Source organism: Oryctolagus cuniculus, chromosome 16, assembly GCF_051225735.1.
Source record: "Oryctolagus cuniculus isolate XC-2025 breed Fujian yellow rabbit chromosome 16, ASM5122573v1, whole genome shotgun sequence".
NCBI classification, from domain to species: Eukaryota; Metazoa; Chordata; class Mammalia; order Lagomorpha; family Leporidae; genus Oryctolagus; species Oryctolagus cuniculus.
Window position 1 is genome coordinate 81,231,913 of NC_142882.1, and position 25,165 is coordinate 81,257,077.

At 39.6% G+C, this 25,165-nt stretch overlaps 1 protein-coding gene across 6 annotated transcripts in view; it reads right to left on the reverse strand.

The window, feature by feature from the left end:
* Positions 1-25,165, reverse strand: part of CDK14 (cyclin dependent kinase 14) — a 724,945-nt gene that overhangs the window by 298,812 nt on the left and 400,968 nt on the right. For all 6 annotated transcript variants that reach the window (XM_070058421.2, XM_008261493.5, XM_051852767.3 and 3 more), the window contains one exon: positions 21,666-21,728. In XM_070058421.2, coding sequence (XP_069914522.1) covers positions 21,666-21,728 — 63 coding nt within the window. The remainder of the gene's footprint in view (positions 1-21,665; positions 21,729-25,165) is intronic.

The window sequence follows — 25,165 nt, forward strand, 5'->3', positions numbered from 1 at the left end:
GATCCTTGAATTTTTGTTTTTGTGATCTAAAATATTTTTCGACATAAATAGCATGGCAGAAGACAGCTTCATGTACTGAAGTTGATAAAATAACACATTTCCCTATCAATCTACTGTGGCTGCCATAAGGTATTCTAAGAATCTTTGTCATTTATGTGTATTCTATTCAATTTTTATAAAAAGAGATTTCTCCAAATCTGCCAGGATGATTGCTGAAGTTCCACACTTTACTTTGAATATGTCCACTTTCTGCAATCAGTCTTGATGGACAAGGACACTTCTGTGAGCAGCTCTCTTTAGCGTTGTGTTGTCAGCCCCAACAGATATTCTCAGCACCACAGCACACACTTCCGGGGAGAATCCCTTACGACTTCATCTATTCCCTTTGAAACACTTTGGATTTTAAGTAGGTAGAAAATTATCAGGATAAAGTGTTTTATCACAACTTTTAAAGTAGTTAATAAAAGGCACATGCTATTCGATTCAATATGTTGTACTGATAACTTAGAAGAATTACTGGCCCTTCTGATGAGCAATGAGTTTTATAACCAACAACTCCCCCTGCCCCGAGTGTAAAGCTGTGAAATCAAATGCTCTTTCTTCTCAATATCAAGAGTTGACAGCACTCACAGACTGTCAGAAATACGTGGACTGTGTAACATGTGCTAAAAAGTGCAGTAAACACACATTTTCAAGTATGAGTCAATTTCCTTGAAGCAATATGTCCTGGATTTCTTAAGGCTTAGAGGAGACTAGAAATTTATTGATAAGAGCAAATTACCATGGACGCTGCTCCATATGGCACACAGCTAGGCTCCCTTTCTGCCCAGGCCATGGGATCATGTCTAACATTTCTGCATCTTAAGTTTTCACCTTGAAAATGATCAGTTCAGTCTTGGATACCTTTAATAGCCAGTCACATTGTAAAATTACATCATTCCATAATTTTATGAATAACAGAAATAGAAAGGACTCCACAAATCCAACAACTGTAATAACTACCATGTACTGAGTTCTTATCCTAATAGACATGGTACTAAGTGTTTTGTATTCATTTGACAATTTAATATGCACAATATCCTCACCAGATAAGTATTATTATTTCTACTAAGAGAAACAGAAATAAAGTCTCAGAGAAATTAAGTGAATTGGCCAAGACACAGAGCAAGTTAGAAGTACTGATATTTGGACCTTCTTTTTTCTTACTTTGACTCCACAATTAAGACTACTGGTAACCAAACAAAGTACACATACTATGTGATGAAAGTGGCTATATACAGTAAGCCCAAGGCTACAAAATGTGACACTGGCTGATAAATCAAAGTTGTACATTAGTAATAAATACTTAAAATGATGTTTCATATACAACACTGTATCTTCTTAAAGCCCACATGGGCTATACAATCATTCATACTTCCAACTTCCTAGAAATGAAAAATAATTAATCTTTGAATCTCAAAATATCAAATCAATGTCAAAATATTTAAAAATATGCATCATACAGTGGTTTTGTTGCAATCTTAGGTCTTCTTAAATATTTTAAAAAAACACAAAATCATGATTCAAGATACCCAAAAAAGTATTAACTTATAACAAAATATATCTACTAAACACCCTCAATAGTCACAACTTTACAAAGCATCATTGCAATTAAATATACTGAATTTTTAAAGAATACTTAGAAGACTATACACAGGGATAAAAAGGAGACAGAAATAAAACCTTCGCTATTCAACATTATGCTATAATTTTCATATCACACTTGTATTAAAGTGCTACTAAGACAGTGTAAAACATAATTATTTATGCCAGAATTTAAATGATTTTACTGCCTGAAGTAAAATCTTAGACAATTAAGCAACACAAATTATCTTACTATCAACTGAGATTAATACAACTTTTTTTTTTTAAAGAATATGGACTGACAGCTCTCTGCTATGTCCTGAGATAGCAGTAGAAGATTGGGCCCCTGCACCTGCGTGGGAGAAGGAGAAGAAGCTCCTGGCTCCTGGCTTTGGATCAGCATAAATCCGACCATTGTGGCCAATTGGGGAGTGGATGGAAGACCTTTCTCTCTGCTCTCCTCTCTCTGTGTAACTCTGAATTTCAAATAAATAAATAAATCTTAAAAAAGAAAAAAAAAGAATATGGACTGAAAAACTGACCAATGTGCTAAACCAAGCTTGAGTCTAAAGCTCTAGAAAGTTCACCAGGGGCCAGCACTGTGGAATAGCAGGTGAAGCCAATGCTGGCATTCCCTGTGGATGCAGGTGTGAGTCCTGGCTGCTCCACTTCTGATTCAGCTCCCTGCTAATGATCATGGGAAACAGCAGAAGAGGGCCCAGGTGTTAGGCCCCTGACACCTCTGTGGAAGACCTGGATGAAGCTCTTGGCCACTGGGGCAACCTTGGGATTCTACTATTGGATGGAAGATCTTAACTTTCAAAATAAATAAATCTTAAGAAAAAGAAAAGAAAAAGAAATTTCACCAAACCAAGCAATACCATGGAAAGAACTTAATTTCAAACGGAACACATATTCAAAGACTTACAAGTTCATTTACATAAAATCAACAAAAAATCTCTCCATAGCCACTCAGAGGTCTGCAGTAACAACAATGTAAACATGAATGGGAAAATAACTATGTAAGAAATGGTCAAAGGACTTGAACTTTGACATTTTTCAAAAGAGGAAGTTCAAATGGCCAACAGACACATGAAAAAATGCTCATCAAAATCAAAATCACAATGAGACTTCACCTTACCCTAGTTTGAATGAGTCTCATACAGAAATCAACCAACAACAAATGCTGGTGAGGATGTGGGGATAAAGGTACCCTAATCCACTGTTACTAGGAATATAAGCTGGTGTAGCCACTGTGACAGTATAAGATTCCTGAGAAATCTCAATACAGACCTACCATACGACTCAGCCACTCCTGGGAACATACCCAAATATAAAGAAATCAGTATATGAAAGAATGATCTGTACACCCATGTTTACTGTAGCTCAAGTCACAATAGCCAAGATATGGATTCAACCAAGATGTCCATCAACTGAAGACTAGATAAAGAAATTATGGTATATATGCACTATGGAATACTACACAACAGTTAAAAATGAAATCTTGTTGTTTGCAACAAAATGGATGCAACTATAAACCATTATACTTGGTGAAATAAGCCAGCCCTAAAAAGACAAATATCACATGTTCTCTCTGATGGATGGTAACTAAAAGAGTACCTAAAAGCTGACTATAGGAGTGAAATTGACACTTTGAGAAGCAATAATTTTGAACAACCCTTTCCTTAACTGTTAACAGTGTCTGTGTGTGTGTATGTGTGTGTGTTTTCTTCTTCAAACCATTTGTTGAACTGTTTACTTAGTGTAGGGTTAATCTTATGAGTAAAGTTAACTGAGGGGCAGGCGCTGTGGTGTAGTGGGTAAAGCTGCCACCTGCAGTGTCGGCATCCCATATGTGTGCCGGTTCAAATCCTGGCTGCCCCATTTCCAATCCTCACTGCTATGGCCATAGCTCTCTGCTATGGCCTGGAAATGCAGCAGAAGGTGGCCCAAGTCCTTGGGCCCCTGCACCCACATGGGAGACCTGGAAGAAGCTCCTGGATCCTGGTCTCAGATAGGCGCAGCTCTGGCCATTGTGGCCAACTTGGGGAGTGAACCAGCGTATGGAAGACCTCTCTCTCTCTCTCTCTCCCTCTCTCCCTCTCTCCCACTCTCCCTCTCTGCCTTTCCTCTCATTGTGTAACTTTGACTTTCAAATAAATAAATAAATATTTAAATAAAAGTTAACTGAAAATATATCTTTGTAAAAAATAAGAATGGGAATAGGAGAGGAATGAGGAAGACAGGTGGGAGTGCAAGCAGGTGGGAGGGTAGAGTGGGAAGAAACATTATGTTCCTAAATTTGTATATATGAAATGCATGAAGTTGTATTCCTTAAATAAAATTTTACAAAAAAAAAAAACACACAAAGATCACTCACACACACACACACACAAAACCAAAAAACAGAAAAAAAAATAACTATGACCTGTACTGCTTAGTCCCACGAAGTTTGTGTCTTTCCAAGGCAATCAGAAAAATCTCTGGCAGTGTGTGTGTATACTCTATTAACTGTGCTGATTTCCCTTCCAGGGCTTCACGCATGTAAACAAAGGGATCCTGGCACAGGATGCATCTTAAACTGGAGAGTGGCAATGTGAGCAAGGTGGCTTGAAGCCTGAAATCTGTGAATGTGCCTTCCCTATTCCCAAAGGGTACTCCACCAAGGTGGGAACTTCCATCAGACAGTCAAAGCACAACACCAACTCCAGTTTTTTGTAGGCACTTCAGTATTTTTGGGGATGACTTTCTCCAGTCTGGGTTTTAAAGCACGCCTAGGAGAGAGTGGAGTGCTTAATTAACTGGCCTTTATTTCCTTTGTCAGATCCAAACTGTTACAAGCAGCTTAGCAGATGACAATAAAGAAGAAAAAGCCAAACTCAAAATGACGAAATGCATGGTTAATCCTCCACTTGCTAGGTATGGGAGATTATTTTGTTGTAACAAAAAGAGGATGAAAACGCTCAGAAGAAGCCTGGGCAGGAGCTGAGACTAGGTGATAAATTCTTAAAACACTCTTTGATGGCCTCATGAAATAATCATATTTCCTGAAACACAGAATGAGGAAAGGCTCTATAAAATTCATGGTAACGCATAGTACAAAAACATTATGAGCTAAATGAGAGCTCTAATGAAGAATATGGAGAAAATCAGGTATCATTTGATTTTCTATCTCAACATTAAAGAGTCTCATTGCGGAATCCATTCTCAGTGCCATCTGTATGACAATCTTAATTTGGCATAACATTACTCTGTTATACACCTGCTTGTTCTCTCAACTATGAAAGAAAAATAGCAACTTTTCAACAACAATAAACCTCCTATATTTTAATTAGTGTACCTATTGAAATGAAAGATAAAAACCAGTCTTATGCCAATGGGATTTCAAATACTCCAGAGAATTAAAGCCTGGTGTTCAAAATTACTTGGGTCATTTTCAGTGACTTAAACAAATGGCAAGTGTGCTTTTTGCAGGGAATCTTCAAGAAAAGGCATTATAATAACATGACAATGAAAGTACATTACATTACATGAAAACACAGAAAGATTCCATCTCTTCATGGCAGTAAGACTCAAACCATCTACATTTCTGGATGTCAGCTGGAGACAGCAACAATTAATCTTTTTTTTTTTTCACAAATCTTAATTATCAGTCTGTCAAGCTTATCAATTTTTAAAGCAGACATGAAAACCTGAATAAAGGATGAAAGTTCAGACTGCTATGGTCATTTTTTTTTAATTCAGTGGTCACAATATAAATCAATGAGAATGATACAATCAAGCTAAATAAAATTCTGTATTCAACTCAAATTTGACAGTAAAAAACCAATATAATTTATAGCAAATACATTATAAAAGGTGGAAAAATTAACTGCCTTTCCAAAAAATTCTAACCAAGTTCCTCCACATCGATTATCATGTTCCTAAAATTAGTTGTTGTGCCCCATAAATATTTATGACAAGGCCAACATCCTCAGTCTTTTGATTCAGGTTTTAAATTGCTCTTAAATAAGTAGTTGCTAAGTTTACCTATTTGTCAAAAATTGATATTATGCTTAGAAACAAACTATTAGTTAATAGTGAATATTTACTTCCGAATGCCTTGACAATTGACACTTTCTGTAGGCAACAGAATCAGCAAAGCGATCCTGGAAATTTAGTTAACTCTGATATTCTCATGTTGTGCATCTATTCCAGTGTATGCCAGGAAGATACATTTAAAAAGATAAAACTTTCTCGGATGTTTTGCTGGGACTCAGGAACTAGATGCTATGCCAGTTATTCTCTCTCTGCCTTCATTCTTCCATGCCATGACTTCTGCGAAGCTGGAAATTCTACTCGAACCACAGAAAGGAAAAATCCTAGCAGTTCTTCAGTGCATGCCATCCATGTTTTAACAACAAACAAGAATATATGAAAAGTAAACATAGAAAATATACACACCTTTAGAATCAAAGGTAAATGCTTAAAATTTTTCTATATGCCATGACGCTGCAGAGTAATGAAATGAAAAAAATCAAAATTGCCAAATTTAAGAGCAACAGATTGTGAGTGCTGTGTCTTCTTTTTGCTCACCACAATACTATTTATTACATTCTGATTACTTAATGATATGTGAAGTATTTATCCAAACACAGAGCTTCAAAGTTATTAAAAGGCCATGATCTTTCAAAGATGACTGCTTATCTCACCTGGAGTGCATATCTCCTTCAGTTTATAGAGCAATTACAGTGTCCTATTTTAATGCAACTGTTTTTAATTAATATCTAACAGCATTATGAACAGCTGTTAACCTAGTAAATATTTTTCTTATATTCTTCATTTTGTATTCATAGATTTAAGTGACAATACGTATCACCACATGAAAAAAACTATATTAATGCATCAAAGAAAAATACCCTTGAGACATCTGTCATTATGTCATAGTCAGACATCTTAGAGAATGATTTCACCTGCAGTGCAGATCCAGAATACAACCCTAGAGGAGTGCCTTGTCTCTAACCGGGAAAGCAGTGAGGAAAAACCAATGCATAATTAGGTGAGTGGCCTCCCATGGAAACCAACATGGTAATGAGGGCTGTCTGCTCCCATGCACTGCAATTCAGATGCCAAAACATTAGGCATTAGCAAGCAACATCTATTTTTTCACCTTTCCATATCCTCAGAAAAGTTATCATTCATTACTATCTGAAACATGAAAATGACAATAGACTTATGTCACTGGGTACTTATAAAGTCACAAATATCAAGCTAATTACAGTAATTTAAGGAATAAATAATGTGGTATAGGGAAAAGAACAGTAGACAAAGAGTCAAAATGCCATTTAGGGGCTGGCACTGTGGTGCAGTGCATTAAAGCCCTGCCCTGAAGTGCTGGCATACCATATGGGCGCCAGTTCAAGACCTGGCTGCTGCTCTTCCAATCCAGCTCTCTGCTATGGCCTGGGAAAGCAGTAATAGATGGCCCAAGTCCTTGGGTCCCTGCACCTGCGTGGGAGACCTGGAAGAAGCTCCTGGCTCCTGGCTTCGGATCAGCTCAGCTCCAGCCATTGCGGAGCTCGCTTGCTCGCTCTCTCTTTCTCTGCATAACTCTGACTTTCAAATAAATAAATAAATCTTTTAAAAATGCCATTTAAGAGGAGGCAAGATGGCGGAATAGGAAGGGAGCACACTGATAGTCCGGGGAGAGATAGTTTAATAAAAGTGGAGATACTGCAGGTTCAAGGAAGAGTAGGGGAGGAAACAGCAGAAGAAACTCTTCCGGAACGCGTGATTCACAGCGGACCTCCGTGGAGAGCGTGGGAGCCCACAGTTCGGGACACCAGCGGCAGACTCGACACACCAGCGCTGGAACGTGAGGTGAGCCGAACCTCAATAGCCCGAGACACCGGCAGGCAAGCGGAGAGAGGAGACTAGAGGGAACGACCCCCAGGGTGGGGGGGGAGTTCACCAGGCTAACTGGAAGAGAGAGAGAGAGAGAGAGAGAAAAAGGTGACTGGTACGGACACGGGTTTCTCTCTCTCCGCTCGCCTCTCAAGGGCGAGCAAGACAAAGAGCAGGCGCCATCTTGGACATATGTCATAAGCAGAGCGACCTCAGGTCTGCACCGGCCCTGAGCCTAGCAGAAAAACCTGACTCTGGGCGGGGCGAATTAACAGGAGATTAGGACCTAGTAAATTTGTGGTGCTACTGAACTGAGACTGTGAAAAAAGAGACGGTGGGGGAGAGAACTCACGGAATTCACGTGAGCACTCTCCAGAGACGCTACAATTCCGTAACTTTGGCAACCCAGTGGGAGACTGAAGGAGAATTTGAGCCCACTCTGAGGGCCGAACAGATTCCCTGTGTGGTCCTTGGGAAAGAGCTTCTGATCTCTGGCTCCTGTGGGTATATCATTTGCCTGCTAACTACCTTCAACTTCGTTCAGCTGTGCAGAATTACTTCCCTTTTGAATCAAAAAAAAAGAAAGAGAGAGAGAGAGAGAGAGAGAGAGATCTACCACGCCTAACCTGGGAGTGTCACCTTTGGCACACCAAACAGAGCTCTCAGGCCACACCCATCTCAAGCCCTAAGGCTCCATCAAAAACAGATAGTCCACTTAATCTAGAGTCATAGTATAACAAGAGAAAAAACCACAGTGAAGAAACCAAATATCTCCAATATGCCAAATAACAAATGCAAAAACCCAGGCAATAAAAACAAGGAAGTCACCATGATGCCCTCAAATGAAAAAGACACCCCAATTCAAGATTATGAAGATGATGACATAGAAGAAATGCAAGAAGCAGATCTCAAAAAATTGATAAGAACATTAAGAAGTTCTCAAAAACAAATTCTTGAACTACAGAAATCCTTAATGGACAAGATAGAAAATCTCTCTCGTGAAAATGAAATATAAGGAGGAATCAAAATGAAACGAAACAACTAGTACAACAGGAAACTGTGATAGTGACTGAAGTGAAGAATTCAATAGATCAAATGAAAAACACAATAGAGAGCCTTACAAACAGAATGGGTGAAGCAGAAGAGAGAATATCGGACTTAGAAGACAGAGAACAGGAAAGGATACAGTCAGACCAAAGAAAAGAAGAGGAAATTAGAAATCTAAAAGATATTGTCGGGAATCTTCAGGATACTATTAAAAAAACCAACATTCGGGTTCTAGGAGTTCCTGAAGGCATGGAGAGGGAGAGAGGATTAGAAGGCCTTTTTAGTGAGATATTAGCAGAAAATTTCCCAGGTTTGGAGAAGGACAGAGAAATCCTAGTACAGGAAGCTCACAGAACCCCTAATAAACACAACCAAAAGAGATCCTCACCACGACACGTTGTAATTAAACTCTCCACAGTGAAACATAAAGAAAAGATCCTAAAATTTGCAAGAGAGAAACGTCAGATTACTCTCAGAGGATCTCCAATCAGACTCACAGCTGACTTCTCACCAGAAACTCTACAAGCTAGGAGGGAATGGCGAGATATAGCCCAGGTACTAAGAGAGAAAAACTGCCACCCCAGAATATTATATCCTGCAAAGCTATCATTTGTGAATGAAGGTGAAAAAAAGACTTTTCATAGCAAACAGAAATTGAAAGAATTTGTTGCCACTCGTCCAGCCCTGCAAAAGATGCTTAAAGATGTGTTCCACACAGAAACACAGAAACACGGTCATCAATATGAAAGAAGGTAAAGGAAGGAAACCAAGGAAGGAAACCTCACAGCAAAAGATCACAGGGAATTCAAAGCATATATTAGAACTTATCTTTGGCAAATGGCAGGGCAAAGTTACCACTTATCATTAGTCACATTGAACGTGAATGGCCTGAACTGTCCAGTAAAAAGACACCGATTGGCTGATTGGGTTAAGGAACAAAACCCATCTATTTGCTGCTTACAAGAAACACATCTTTCCAACAAAGATCCATACAGACTGAAAGTGAAAGGCTGGAAAAAGATATACCATGCCAACAGAAATGAAAAAAGAGCGGGCGTAGCCATCTTAATATCGGACAACATAAACTTTACCACAAAAACTGTTAAGAGAGACAAAGAGGGGCACTATATAATGATTAAGGGATCAATACAACAAGAAGATATAACAATTATCAATGTATATGCACCTAACTACAGGGCACCAGTTTATCTAAAAGATTTATTAACGGACTTAAAGGGAGATTTAGACACCAATACAATAGTACTGGGGGACTTCAATACTCCACTCTCAGAAATAGACAGATCAAGAGGACAGAAGATCAACAAGGATACAGTAGATTTAAACGACACTATAGCCCAAATGGATCTAACAGATATATACAGAACTTTCAATCCTACAGCTAAAGATTTTACATTCTTCTCAGCAGTACATGGAACCTTCTCTAGGACTGACCACATACTAGGTCATAAAGCAAGTCTCAGCAAATTCAAAAGAATTAGAATCATACCATGCAGCTTCTCAGACCATAAAGGAATGCAGTTGGAAATTAGCAACTCAGGAATCCCTAGAGCATACGCAAACACATGGAGATTGAACAACATGCTCCTGAATGAACAATGGGTCATAGAAGAAATCAAAAGAGAAATCAAAAATTTTCTGGAAGTAAATGAGGATAACAGCACAACATACCAAAACTTATGGGACGCAGCAAAAGCAGTGTTAAGAGGAAAGTTTATATCAATAGGTGCCTACATCAAGAAATTGGAAAGGCACCAAATAGATGAGCTTTCAATTCACCTCAAGGATCTAGAAAACCTACAGCAAACCAGACCCAAATCTAGTAGGAGAAGAGAAATAATTAAAATCAGAGAAGAAATCAACAGGATTGAATCAAGAAAAACATTATAAAAAATCAGCCAAACGAGGAGCTGGTTTTTTGAAAAAATAAACAAAATTGACAGCCCATTGGCCCAACTAACTAAAAAAAGAAGAGAAAAGACCCAAATCAATAAAATCAGAGATGAAAAAGGAAATGTAACAACAGACACCACAGCAATAAAAAGAATCATCAGAAATTACTACAAGGACTTGTATGCCAGCAAACAGGGAAACCTATCAGAAATGGATAGATTCCTGGACACATGCAACCTACCTAAATTGAACCAGGAAGACATCGAAAACCTAAACAGACCCATAACTGAGACAGAAATTGAAACAGTAATAAAGGCCCTCCCAACAAAGAAAAGCCCAGGACCAGATGGATTCACTGCTGAATTCTACCAGACATTTAAAGAAGAACTGACTCCAATTCTTCTCAAACTATTCAGAACAATCGAAGAAGAGGGAATCCTCCCAAATTCTTTCTATGAAGCCAGCATCACCTTAATTCCTAAGCTGGAAAAAGATGCAGCACTGAAAGAGAATTACAGATCAATATCCCTGATGAACATAGATGCAAAAATCCTCAATAAAATTCTCGCCAATAGAATGCAACAACACATCAGAAAGATCATCCACCCAGACCAAGTGGGATTTATCCCTGGTATGCAGGGATGGTTTAATGTGTGCAAGACAATCAATGTGATACACCACATTAACAGACTGCAGAAGAAAAACCATATGATTCTCTCAATAGATGCCGAGAAAGCATTTGATAAAACACAACACCCGTTCATGATGAAAACTCTAAGCAAACTGGGTTTGGAAGGAACATTCCTCAATACAATCAAAGCAATCTATGAAAAACCCACAGCCAACATCCTATTGAATGGAGAAAAGTTGGAAGCATTTCCACTGAGATCTGGTACCAGACAGGGATGTCCACTCTCACCACTGCTATTCATTTTTTTTTTTTTTTTTTTTTTTTTTTTTAACAGGCAGAGTGGACAGTGAGAGAGAGAGAGACAGAGAGAAAGGTCTTCCTTTGCCGTTGGTTCACCCTCCAATGGCCGCCGCGGCCAGCGCGATGCGACCGGCGCACCGCGCTGATCCGATGGCAGGAGCCAGGAGCCAGGTGCTTTTCCTGGTCTCCCATGGGGTGCAGGGCCCAAGCACCTGGGCCATCCTCCACTGCACTCCCGGGCCACAGCAGAGGGCTGGCCTGGAAGAGGGGCAACCGGGACAGAATCCGGCGCCCCGACCGGGACTAGAACCCGGTGTGCCGGCGCCGCTAGGCGGAGGATTAGCCTAGTGAGCCGCGGCGCCGGCCTCACCACTGCTATTCAATATAGTTCTGGAGGTTCTAGCCAGAGCTATTAGGCAAGAAAAAGAAATTAAAGGATACAAATTGGGAAGGAAGAAGTCAAACTATCCCTCTTTGCAGATGGCATGATTCTTTATTTAGGGGACCCAAAGAACTCTACTAAGAGACTATTGGAACTCATAGAAGAGTTTGGCAAAGTAGCAGGGTATAAAATCAATGCACAAAAATCAACAGCCTTTGTATACACAGACAATGCCATGGCTGAGGAAGAACTTCTAAGATCAATCCCATTCACAATAGCTACAAAAACAATCAAATACCTTGGAATAAACTTAGCCAAGGACGTTAAAGATCTCTACGATGAAAATTACAAAACCTTAAAGAAAGAAATAGAAGAGGATACCAAGAAATGGAAAAATCTTCCATGCTCATGGATTGGAAGAATCAATATCATCAAAATGTCCATTCTCCCAAAAGCAATTTATAGATTCAATGCAATACCAATCAAGACACCGAAGACCTTCTTCTCAGATCTGGAAAAAATGGTGCTGAAATTCACATGGAAGCACAAGAGACCTCGAATAGCTAAAGCAATCTTGTACAACAAAAACAAAGCCGGAGGCATCACAATACCAGATTTCAGGACATACTACAGGGCAGTTGTAATCAAAACAGCATGGTACTGGTACAGAAACAGATGGATAGACCAATGGAACAGAATTGAAACACCAGAAATCAACTCAAACATCTGCAGCCAACTTATATTTGATCAAGGATCTAAAACTAATTCCTGGAGCAAAGACAGTCTATTCAATAAATGGTGCTGGGAAAATTGGATTTCCACGTGCAGAAGCATGAAGCAAGACCCCTACCTTACACCTTACACAAAAATCCACTCAACATGGATTAAAGAACTAGATCTACGACCTGACACCATCAAGTTATTAGAGAACATTGGAGAAACTCTTCAAGATATTGGCACAGGCAAAGAACTTCTGGAAAAGACCCGGGAGGCACAGGCAGTCAAAGCCAAAATCAACTATTGGGATTGCATCAAATTGAGAAGTTTCTGTACTGCAAAAGAAACAGTCAGGAGAGTGAAGAGACAACCGACAGAATGGGAAAAAATATTTGCAAACTATGCAACAGATAAAGGGTTAATAACCAGAATCTACAAAGAGATCAAGAAACTCCACAAAAACAAAACAAACAACAACCCACTTAAGACATGGGCCAAGGACCTCAATAGACATTTTTCAAAAGAGGAAATCCAAATGGCCAACAGGCACATGAAAAAATGTTCAAGGTCATTAGCAATCAGGGAAATGCAAATCAAAACCACAATGAGGTTTCACCTCACCCCGGTTAGAATGGCTCACATGCAGAAATCTACCAACAACAGATGCTGGCGAGGATGTGGGGAAAAAGGGACACTAACCCACTGTTGGTGGGAATGCAAACTGGTCAAGCCACTATGGAAGTCAGTCTGGAGATTCCTCAGAAACCTGAAGATAACCCTACCGTTCGACCCAGCCATCCCACTCCTTGGAATTTACCCAAAGGAATTTAAATTGGCAAACAAAAAAGTGGCCTGCACCCTAATGTTTACTGCAGCTCAATTCACAATAGCTAAGACCTGGAACCAACCTAAATGCCCATCAACGGTAGACTGGATAAAGAAATTATGGGATATGTACTCTTTAGAATACTATACTGCAGTAAGAAACAACGAAATCCAGTCATTTGCAACAAAATGGAGGAATCTGGAACACATCATGCTGAGTGAAATAAGCCAGTCCCAAAGGGACAAATACCATATGTTCTCCCTGATCGGTGACAACTGACTGAACACCAAAAAGGAAACCTGTTGAAGTGAAATGGACACTATGGGAAACGGTGACTTGATCAGCATAGCCCTGACTGTTAATGAACAACTTAATACATTATCCCTCTTAGTAGTTTTTTTGTCTGTTCTACTTAATATGACTGGTTTAATTCTGTAATTAATACACAGTTATTCTTAAGTGTTGAAAATTAACTGAAATGGGATCCCTGTTAAACATAAGAGTGGGAATAAGAGAGGGAAGAGATGTATAATTTGGGACATGCTCAAGCTGACTTGCCCCAAATGGTAGAGTTAGAAACATACCAGGGGATTCCAATTCAATCCCATCAAGGTGGCATGTACCAATGCCATCTCACTAGTCCAAGTGATCAATTTCAGTTCACAATTGATCATAATGAAAGGACTAAGAGTCAAAGGGAGCACATAAACAAGTCTAGTACCTGCTAACACTAACCAATAGAATAAATAAAGGGGAGAGTGATCCAACATGGGAAGCGAGATACTCAGCAGACTCATAGAATGGCAGATGTCCTAAACAGCACTCTGGCCTCAGAATCAGCCCTAAAGGCATTCAGATCTGGCTGAAAAGCCCATGAGAGTATTTCAGGCATGGAAAGCCAAGACACTCTGGCAAAAGATCTCTGTGAGTGAGATCCCAGTGGAAAGAACAGGTCATCAAAGAAGGAGGTACCTTTCTCTGAAGGGAGGAGAGAACCTCCACTTTGACTATGACCTTGTCTAAACAAGATAAGAGTCGGAGAACTCAGAGGGCTTCCATAGCCTTGGAAACTCATGACTGGAGCATGGGGAGATTACTGATGCCATAGACAGGAGTGTCAATTGGTAAAGTCAACAACAGGAGTCACTGTGCACTTACTCCTCATGTAGGATCTCTGTCCTTAATGTGCTGTGCATTGAGCTTTAATGCTATAACGAGTACTCAAACAATATATTTCACTTTGTGTTTCTATGGGGGTGCAAACTGTTGAAATCTTTACTTAATGTATACTAAACTGATCTTCTGTAAAAAAAAAAAAAAGAAAGAAAGAAATTATCAATTCCCAACTTGACTCTCACTGGGATTAAACATGACAATAGGTCTGATCTGATCTCATCATCATTTAAAAAAAATCATCTATTATTTTTCACTTTATGCTTCTGTGTGGGAGCAAACTGTTGAAATCTTTACTTAAAGTATACTAAGCTGATCTTCTGTATATTAAGATAATCGAAAATGAATCTTGATGTGAATGGAAGGGGAGAGGGAGTGAGACAGGGGAGGGTTGTGGGTGGGAGGAACGGTATAGGGGGGAAGCCATTGTAATCCATAAGTCGTACTTTGGAAATTTATATTCATTAAATAAAAGTTAAAAAAAATGCCATTTAACAAGTATTTCATCTCAATGATCCTGATGTTTATTTTCTACGAAATGTGGAGGCTGCATTGGACCATGGCTCCAGGGTGCGAATCCTGGCATGAACTTGGCTGCAGCAGCATCACTGAAGGAGATGTTTTGTGTTCATTATATCAACATCCCATACGTAATTATAATCATGTCAACGCAATTCCTATCTGAGCCATAAGGTTTACTATGAATAATTTTATCCCTCCGTGTTTTTCCGGGTGATACTGATGATTTAAAACTTTTACTATTGGCCCATTGAGTTCTGTTTAGTTAGGCTTTGTGGTCATAGTGAATTCCGTACCAGACCTTATAAACCTGCTCAAGCACAGCAAGCGTTCTGTATCACAGTGTTACTGCCTGCATGGAGTCTCTCCTGGAGATTTCAGACGCCTCTGGATTGCCAGGTTACTTTCCTAAGCCTGATGACATCCTCAGGGCTTTCCTTCGGCTCTCTGCTGTGATGGGCTCTGCATCCACTTTATTTGTTTCCTCTTCCTTGGTTTATTTCCTTAGTTTTAGTGAAGTGCATGTTCAAGTAGCTTCCTAAGCATTGATCTCAGGTTGGCAAGATTTTCAAGTCCTTGCACATCTGAGAATGATGATTTTTACCTTCGAACTTCATTGACAGTTTGAAGAGAATTACAGGTTGAAAGCGATTTTATGTTTGAATTTTTGCCGGCACCATGGCTCAATAGGCTAATCCTCCGCCTAGCGGCGCCGGCACACTGGGTTCTAGTTCCGATCCGGGCGCCAGATTCTGTCCCGGTTGCCCCTCTTCCAGTCCAGCTCTCTGCTGTGCCCCAGGAGTGCAGTGGAGGATGGCCCAAGTCCTTGGGCCCTGCACCCCATGGGAGACCAGGAGAAGCGCCTGGCTCCTGCCTTCGGATGAGCGCGATGCGCTGGCCGCAGCGGGCAGGCTGCAGCGGCCATTGTTGGATGAACCAACGGCAAAGGAAGACCTTTCTCTCTGTCTCTGTCTCTCTCTCACTGTCCACTCTGCCTGTCCAAAAAAAAATTTTTTTTTCAAGCCAATGATGTGCTGTTCTCTCCTTTCCACTAGCTGTTGGAATACTATTGTACTTGTTGCCACTGTAATTCTAAGTCCAGTATAGTGAACCTCTTTCATATGGAGAACTTTTCTTTGAATCCAGTGTTCAAATAACGAAAATTATTGTCAGTCTATTTTGATTATATTGGGCATTTAAGAGCTCCTGTTAATCTACAAATGCATGCCTTTCACATCTGTAGAATGTTCAGCATAATGTTTACTACTTTACTGATTCCCTCTCTCCCCCTCAACCCCCCAATTATTTGGTTGCTGGATTCCCTGGACTGGATCTCTAACTTATTAACACTTCCTTTCATATTTTCCATCTTCCAATTTTTTGCTCTATTACTTTTTGCAATTTTTTTATCTTTCAGTTTTTTACTGTTTTTTTTAAAAAAGATTTATTTTATTTATTTGAAAGAATTACAGAGAGAGAGAGAGAGAGAAAGAGAGAGAGAGAGACATCCATCTGCTGATTCACTACCCAAATGGCCACAATGGCCAGGGCTGGGCCAGGCTGAAGCCAGGAGCGTCATTCGGGTCTCCCACCTGGGTGCAGGGGCCAAGAACTTAGGCCACTCTTCTGCTGCTTTCCCAGGTGCACTAGCAGAGCTGGATTGGAAGCAAAATAGCCAGGACTTGAACTGGCACCCACAAGGAACGCCAGCATCAAAGGCAGCAGCTTTACTGGTTAAGTCACAATGCTGGCCCCATCTGATTTTTAATTTCCAAGGCATCCTTTGTGTTCTACAAATTCCGATTTTTAAAAATAACAAAGCATGCTAATTTTGTGGATGCTTTTAGTTCTCTAGGACTATTATTGACCATTTTGTTTGCAGTTGCCATCACTATCTTTCCCTAGCTGATCAGTGCAAGTAAACTTGCCTTTCTAAGCTACGTAACGATTAGTCATCTGGGATTTCTAGCAGGGAGTTTCCTGGATTCTGGAGGTCTGTCCTGGACTGACTGTTCTGATTCTTCATATGAGACTCAGGATCTTCTGCTCTGAGGCGTGACACCTGTCTTCTGAAGACGCTGTCTTCTTTCAAGTTTTCCCTCCTCCCCACCACTGCTCAACCCGGCAAGCCCCCCTCTCACTCTGGGAGGTTAAAAAAGCTGCAGCTAACTTGTTTGCCCTCTGCTGCTGGCCAAGTGAGGTGCGGTGAAGGCAGGCAGGCTGAAGAATTGCAGCAGAGCTGCAGGCCAGGTTTGCGGCAAGTATCCAGGTGGGGGGCTACGCCCTTCAGGACTGCAGGGAGAGCCAGGGCACTGTGCGTCACGGTTGGTGACGCTCACCTGTGAGTCTGAACAAATGCCCACTTTTCCTATTTAACAGAATTTTAAAGTGTGATTCTCATCTAGGAGGTGAATATTATTTATTTATTTATTTATTTATTAGGTATTTTTATTTACTAAAGCTACCTGCATTGACTACCCTGTGGAGTTTAATTTGGAGCCCTCTTAGATGATTACTGAAATTTCTTGTATCTCAAATATTCCAAGAATTAAGACTGCTCAGTACATAATGGAAAATCCTCAAGGAGCCAAAGATTTCACTTTCTCTGGAGAAAACTGTACCGATGGATCAATATATGCTGCTGCCTTTCATTTATTCAAAAAGATTTAAGATTAAATAAATCACATCAAATTCTTCTAGAGGCAAAATATGAAGTAGGGCATCAATCTGTGACCACATTAGACAACTTGCAAATAGAAATAATTCCTGCTTACGTAACTAAGACCTGGACTCACTGCAGGTGTCACATCAAATTCTTTCAACCTCATTTCTATGCTGACTACACATTCCATTCACCATTAAGTTTCTCACCATGTCCTAGCAGGCACCAACTCTGGAAGTACCAAACCTTGTTTACTGCCACACCTGGACTTGGAAGAGGCAGCAAACACTAAGCACTTGAAATATGATAAACGGCCTTGAGATAAAAGAATACATGTGAAACCTGGATAGGAAATGCTGTAATGCAGTTCCAAGGAATGAAGCTGCGCTGACAAACAGCAGCCTGGAGATCCATGTCCACACGAGCATCAGAAAATAAGGCAAAATAAAATGTTGTGGGGAGCAGGGCCCGTCTCCCGTAACATGGCAGGGCCCATCGCCCAGGAGACAAATAAGTACTAAGACTGTGGACAAATAAATACTGAGGACAAATACTGAGATTACTGAGACTAGACTAAACTACTGGAACTGCTAAGACTAAGTCTACGCATCTGATCTCCCAGCATATGGCGCTGAGAGGGAGTAAACAACTTCCACACAGCTGCCTCACCAATTCGACTAACAAGCTGCAGGAGCTGATCCTGCCCCTGATTGGAGGAGAGCAGCGTGCTCAGCGCGTGGGGAGAGAAAGCCAGCAGAGTTGGGATTGGTGGAAGAGGACTATAAAGGAGGAGAGAGACAACATGCAGGAGGAACATCTGAGGAACCCCTGAGAGAGCCGGCCGGTGGTGTGCTGCTCCTCCGCAGAAGCGGGGAAAGCAGTGGGGGTGCCGCCCCTCTGCGGAGGCCGGGGGGGGGGGGGCAGCAAACCCGGGAAGGGCCGGGGAAAGAGAACAGCTCAGGGTCCGGTGTCATTCCTCCGCGAGTGGGGGAGTGACAAAATGTGATGGAAGAATGAGAACATAACAGTACAAACATGACAAAAATCACCAGTGGCATTGGCCTGAACACACATCATACAGAGATGCTTTGTGGAACGACCTTCCTTGCTTTCTTTCACCAGTAAACTTTTCCATCAATACTTTCCCATAACTAATGACACACAGAGGGTAGGTGAGGAAACTGAATAAGGATCTTAAAAACCCAGCAACATCATGGTTCTTTAAAAAGGCACAGTCAGTTCTTTAACCCGAATCCCATCACTAAATTCAAAAGGAAGTCAGTTTGCTCCTAAGAGCTGATGATTTCCTGAGTGGCTGGTACACATCTGGGTTCCCCAGAACTAAAGGTCTTTCTAGCTAGGCTCTGCAGATTCCCAGGGACAGAGTGCCTGCAAAAATAAGAATGTACTCTAGTGTGGATTTTGAACCCAATCAACCTTAAGAAGAGAACATGAGAATGTACATAGGAGAGAATTTGAGATTTTTTTTATTGTAAAGGACAAAATTATGCCCATGCTATAATATTAATCTTTAAAGTAAGACTTGAACATTGCAAGATTAACAGAACAAGAATTTTCATCTGTTAAAGTTCCTACCCCAATCTAACTATGACAGAACCATTCATGGTGAAGAATGTAGATTTTTAAGAAAAATGCATAGTAAAAAATGTTTAAATAAGAGAAATATATCAATAAAACCATAACAAGGAAGGAGATCCATGGGAAAGCAAGGCTATTAGTATCAATTCAATTATTTATTTAAAAAACAATATTTTGCCAGTGTTTCTATACATTCTTATATTTTTAAACTGAAGAATCTAACTCACCACCATAAAATCCTCATTGTTGATGTAAAAAATATTACAAACCAGCTATTATTTATTAGGAAAAAAATTTAAGCCAATGCAAAATTGACAATATGTAAGAACAGGTAACTTTTATATAAGCAGAACTGTAACTGTCAGGAAATACATGAAAAGACATTCAATGTCACTGGTAGTCAAACAACTGCCAACACTAAAAACATTCAAATTTTTGCTCAACAGAACAGGAAAAACTACAATGACTGATTACAATGAATGCTCTTGAAAGTAGAAGGAAAGTAGAAGGAAACAGTTCTGCAATTTACAATTTTGTGAGCAAATGTTCTAAATTCATTAATGCAGAGACTGTGCCTCTGTCTTATTAACTTATTAACTCTGCTTATTAACTAAACATCCAAGAGAAATAAGAGTATAAAACTTTTATACTGACATTAACTGTAGAATCATTTGTAATATAAATAGTCTAGAAAGAAAGATCCACAAGTTAGCAAAGTTGAAAACTACAGTTTAATCATAATATGGAATAATACGCAGTTATTAGAAGGACTGAGTACACATCCATATATTGACTCTAAAGGATATACTTAATATATTTTAAGTAAAAATATGTGCACGGTAATATTATACATTATTTTTATAAGGAAAAAATAAAAAATGTGGGGGGGCGTGGGTGTGTCTAAAATCTACAAGGAAAATATACAAAAGAAAAAACATGTCACACACACAGCAGACTCATAGAATAGCAAACGCCCCAAACAGCACTCTGGCCTCAGAATCAACCCTTGGGGCTTCGGATCTGGCTAAAAGGCCCATGGGAGTCTCACAGGCATGGAAAGCCATGACATGGTGGCAAAAACAACCTAAATCAAAGATCCCAGTGAACAAGACCCCAGCAGAAGGAACAGGCCATCAAGGAGAGAGGTGCCTTTCTCTGAAGGGAGGAAGGAACCTCTACTGTGATACGGCCTTGACTAAACAAGTTCAGAGTTGGTGAACTCAAGGGGCTTCCATAGCCTAGACAGTTCATGGCAAGAGCCTCGGGTGATTGCTGACGTCATAAATAAGAGTGCCAATTGTTAAATCAACAACGGGAGTCACTGGGTACAGGCTCCCCACGTAGGATCTCTGTCCTAAATGTGTTTTACTATGAAACTTAAAGACAACACTACTAGTCGAACAATACCCTATACCTTGTGCAGTTGTGTGAGTGCGGCCTGTTGAAATCCTTGCTTAGTGTATACTAAGTTGATCTTCTGTATATGAAGGTAATTGAAAATGAAGGGCGGGATGGGAGAGGGAGTGGGGGAGGGGAGGACTGCGGGAAGGAGGGAGGTGGGGGAGGAGCCACAATAATACAAAAGTTGTACTTTGTAAATTCACATTTATTAAATAAAAAAAAGAAAAAACATGTCACAAAGAATAGTGTTGATAATGTGTGGGGAAAATTGAGTATCAATAATTTTACTTCTAGTACATGGACAACATTCAACGGGTTCTCTGGACCTTGACTGTAGTTACCAAATTACCAAATATAAGCACATTGTTAAGCCCTCAGGTATAAATTTGGTGTCTTCTAATTCCCAAACACATGCCAAGAAAGATTCTCCAGTTTTAAGCTCAAAATTTTGGAACAATTTCCAAAGGTGGGATGCAAGGTTGAATGTTAGGAAATCTTAGTTCTTTTGACACATACTAATCAAATTTCTGGTAAAAACAACGAAAAAAGATCAGTATGAAGTACAATGCTTTTTATATGTTTGTACACACAAATGAAAAATACACATTTTGAGCCCCCACAACACTGCCTTGGATCAGAAAGATGCTTTACATTGAAATCAAGGATATATACCTGAGACTCCCTTTAAAGAGTATAAAGTGGATTAAAGTACATCTCACTCACTGCTGGCAGGTGTTTCTTCATGAAGAGAGAACAGGCTAGGGTCTAGACAACAAGGTTCCAGTGAATACATCTAATGTTAAGACATGGTTTCTAATGCTAAATGGAAGCAATGGCTGCGGGTTACTTTGATATTACTTCTCTTTACCCAAAAATTTACACACACACACACACACACACACACACACACACGGTAGAGATGTTAAGAATTTGGTTGTTAAAAAAGTACATGAAAATGTGAACTATTAGCTTAAAAAAGCTCTTTTCCTACCTTCACATTCTCTGGATGCAGCCCCCCAGGGTGCTTGTCCATGTACTGACATAAATCAGTGTGCTAGGAGGAAAAGGGGGAAAATGTATTAATATCCCTCTGGCTATAACATGATGAATCAATATTTTTCTACTTCAAAGTCACCATTACCTTCTGAACAAAGCGAATACAAGACAAGTGGGTAGATTTTTTTTTTAGTATATGTAGCTGCATGTTCTCCACTCCTTATTTTTAACCATAATTCAATGATCTTTACCTTTAGGTTTTATGTTCAACATATCTATATATCAGAAGGAATACATGTCCATAATACATGTCTAATTTTCTCCCTTAAAAATTTATATATGTACACTTATACTTTAATTAAAAAACAAGCACACACAATTAGCCAATGCAATTATAATTTCAATTATCTACTGCTTCCTCCGTGAGGGTATGATTATTTGATAGATGAAAAAGTATGTAAAAAAAAAAAAGAAAAAGTATGTAAATATATTAGGCTATTAAAATTAATTATTGGTTGTAATGTTTTAATAACTATATTCATAAAAAATAATTTTAGGTTTCCAGAACTCTTGAACATATTTGAGCAAACACACTTTATCAAACAGAAATGGTTGCAATTTTATCAATTAAGACAAACACATCCAGATACAAGTTAAAAAGAATATTCTTAAGTAATACCTTAAGCCATTCTGATTTTCAATAAAGCAAGTTCAATTTGTCCACAACTATATGTTCTGATCTTAATGCTTTTTCCATTTATATTATAAATTAAATGGAACTTTCAGGGCTCTTCAAATTTTTCTTCTCAAATTGGAGGATACTATAAAATTGGTAACACTGAAACACTTAGTAAGTCTGAAAAAAAAACCAATGAATTTATTTGTGCCACATTATCTGGCCTGAATTACTGAGGAATTATAACTTCTACAGCAGATGCAATAGCTTTGCTGTAGCCCCTGTGACAACAGTTTAGATTCCACTGTTGAGTATGTACTGCATGCCAGATGGTTACTGCTGAAAACAGAGCAGAATGCAGCCTACGCACATTCAGCTTGGACTGTTTGGGTCCGTACCATCTTCCAGGCCCTGTGGTAGTCATCAAGGACACAGAATTGAATGAATCAGAGACAACTTGGGGCAGGGGGCAGACATGCTAGTAACTAGTAAAGTATTGGTGTGCAGTTCTGGGTAATATTCAAAATGCATGGCAGGAGGAACACAGTGTGGTCTAGAGATTTCAGGCTTCTGGAAGAAGTTACTTCTAAGTGAGGCATGAGCAGAAGTGAACGAGGTTAGCCAATTGAAGGACAAGGAGAACAAAAATGAGACCAAAGAACTGCTCTTAGTTTCTGAGACAAAATCACCGTGATCAGGGACTATACCCAAAGTGCTTCACTTCAAAATCAAAGTCAAGCTCCATGAGATCAAAAACTATGTTTTGAAATTACTGTCTCTCTGGTCCAAGCAAAATGTCAAACAAAGAGAAGAAGGGGTCGGCGCCGCGCCTTAATAGGCTAATCCTCCACCTAGTGGCGCCAGCACACCGGGTTCTAGTCCTGGTCGGGGCGCCGGATTCTTTCCCGGTTGCCCTTCTTCCAGGCCAGCTCTCTGCTGTGGCCCAGGAAGGCAGTGGAGGATGGCCCAAGTGCTTGGGCCCTACACCCCATGGGAGACCAGGAGAAGCACCTGGCTCCTGGCTTCGGATCAGCGCGGTGTGCCGGCCGCAGCGCGCCAGCCGTGGCGGCCATTGGAGGGTGAACCAACGGCAAAAGGAAGACCTTTCTCTCTGTCTCTCCCTCTCACTATCCACTCTGCCTGTCAAAAAAAACAAACAAACAAACAAACAAAAAAAAAACAAAGAGAAGAAGGAACTATATGAATAACATAGAAAGAATTTTACATTGGGTGACTCTAAAAATAGCACTAAAATATGATGCAGCAAATTCCACAGAGTTCTTCCTGAGTGTCTGTGCAGGTTGGTTTGTTTTTTTTTTTTGGACAGGCAGAGTTAGGGAGAGAGAGAGAGAAAGAGACAGAGAGAAAGGTCTTCCTTCCGTTGGTTCACCTCCCAAATGGCCGCTACAGACATCCCGCTGCGCTGATCTGAAGCCAGGAGCCAGGTGCTTCCTCCTGGTCTCCCATGGGGTGCAGGGCCCAAGCACTTGGGCCATCCTCTACTGCACTCCCTGGCCACAGCAGAGAGCTGGACTGGAAGAGGTGCAACCGGGATAGAATCCGGCGCCCCGATGGGGACTAGAACCCTGTGTGCCAGCGCCACAGGCGGAGGATTAGCCTAGTGAGCTGTGGTGCTGGCCTGTGCAGGTTTTACTTCATGGTTTTAAAGAATTGAAGAATGGATTCTAGAGACCAAATTGTCATAGCTCCCTATGACTAAGGTCCCATCCTTACTAACAGAGATGGCAACAGCCTCAGAGAAGAATAAAGAGAGAGGAGAATATTTGCTTTTGGAGAACAAACAAAACAGTACATGAGAAAGTACTTTTCACTTGTAACATGATATATAAAAAGTAAAGTATTATTTAAAATATTGCATATTATACAGTAAAATGCACAAGGACAAAAATGGCATCTAATTTATTCAATGCTTCAGACATAACAAAATGGTAAACAGAAAGTATATCCAATCACATCTGTAATCATATATCTATTGTATGTTATAATTCTCATTTAAAATGTAGAATCTTATTTTACAAAACAAAGATAATCAAATTCATAGTTTCCAAAACAAACTAAAAATAATAAACATAGAACAAAAACTGGAAATAATATTTTATGTAAGTAAAAGAATATTTTATGTATTTGTACTGTCATCAAAAAGGAATCCGATATATCAATGTAAAATCAAGCACAACAAAACTTAAAAAACATGTATACAACATTTATGCACTTAATAACAGGACATATCAATATAAAAGAAAAACTGTTACATAAAAATAAAGAAGTTGAAAATTTCACAAAATCTTCAAGGGCTAAGCATATTTCTTTTAAAAAAAAATCAACAAATGGAATTGGCCAAAAAAAAAAAATAAATAGTAATGGATACAACACAATTAAATCAGATGATTACTTTAAAATCAAGCTACATACATATGCTTGTTAAATATAAATGGCCTACCTGTAAAGGTTGACAAGGTATTAAACATAGGAGGAAAAATCTCCAGTTTTCAGAAAGCAGAAACAATATTACATGTTTTTTACATATCTAAATGAGATTATGATGAAAGTATAGTATATTTCATCACCTCTAAGATGTATAACTTTCATCTTTGAAACTGTAATAATAGCATTCATTTGCTGTTAGCCAAGCAGTAGTTGGAATACAGTTGACTTTGCCTGTGTTTGAGAAAACATTTTATTTTGTTTTACTTGCACAGTTTACTTGATGGTACAGGAAAAAAATCAACTCAAGATGGATCAAAGACCTAAATTTAAAATCTGAGACTATGAAATTGAAACACTGCAAGATGTTGGTA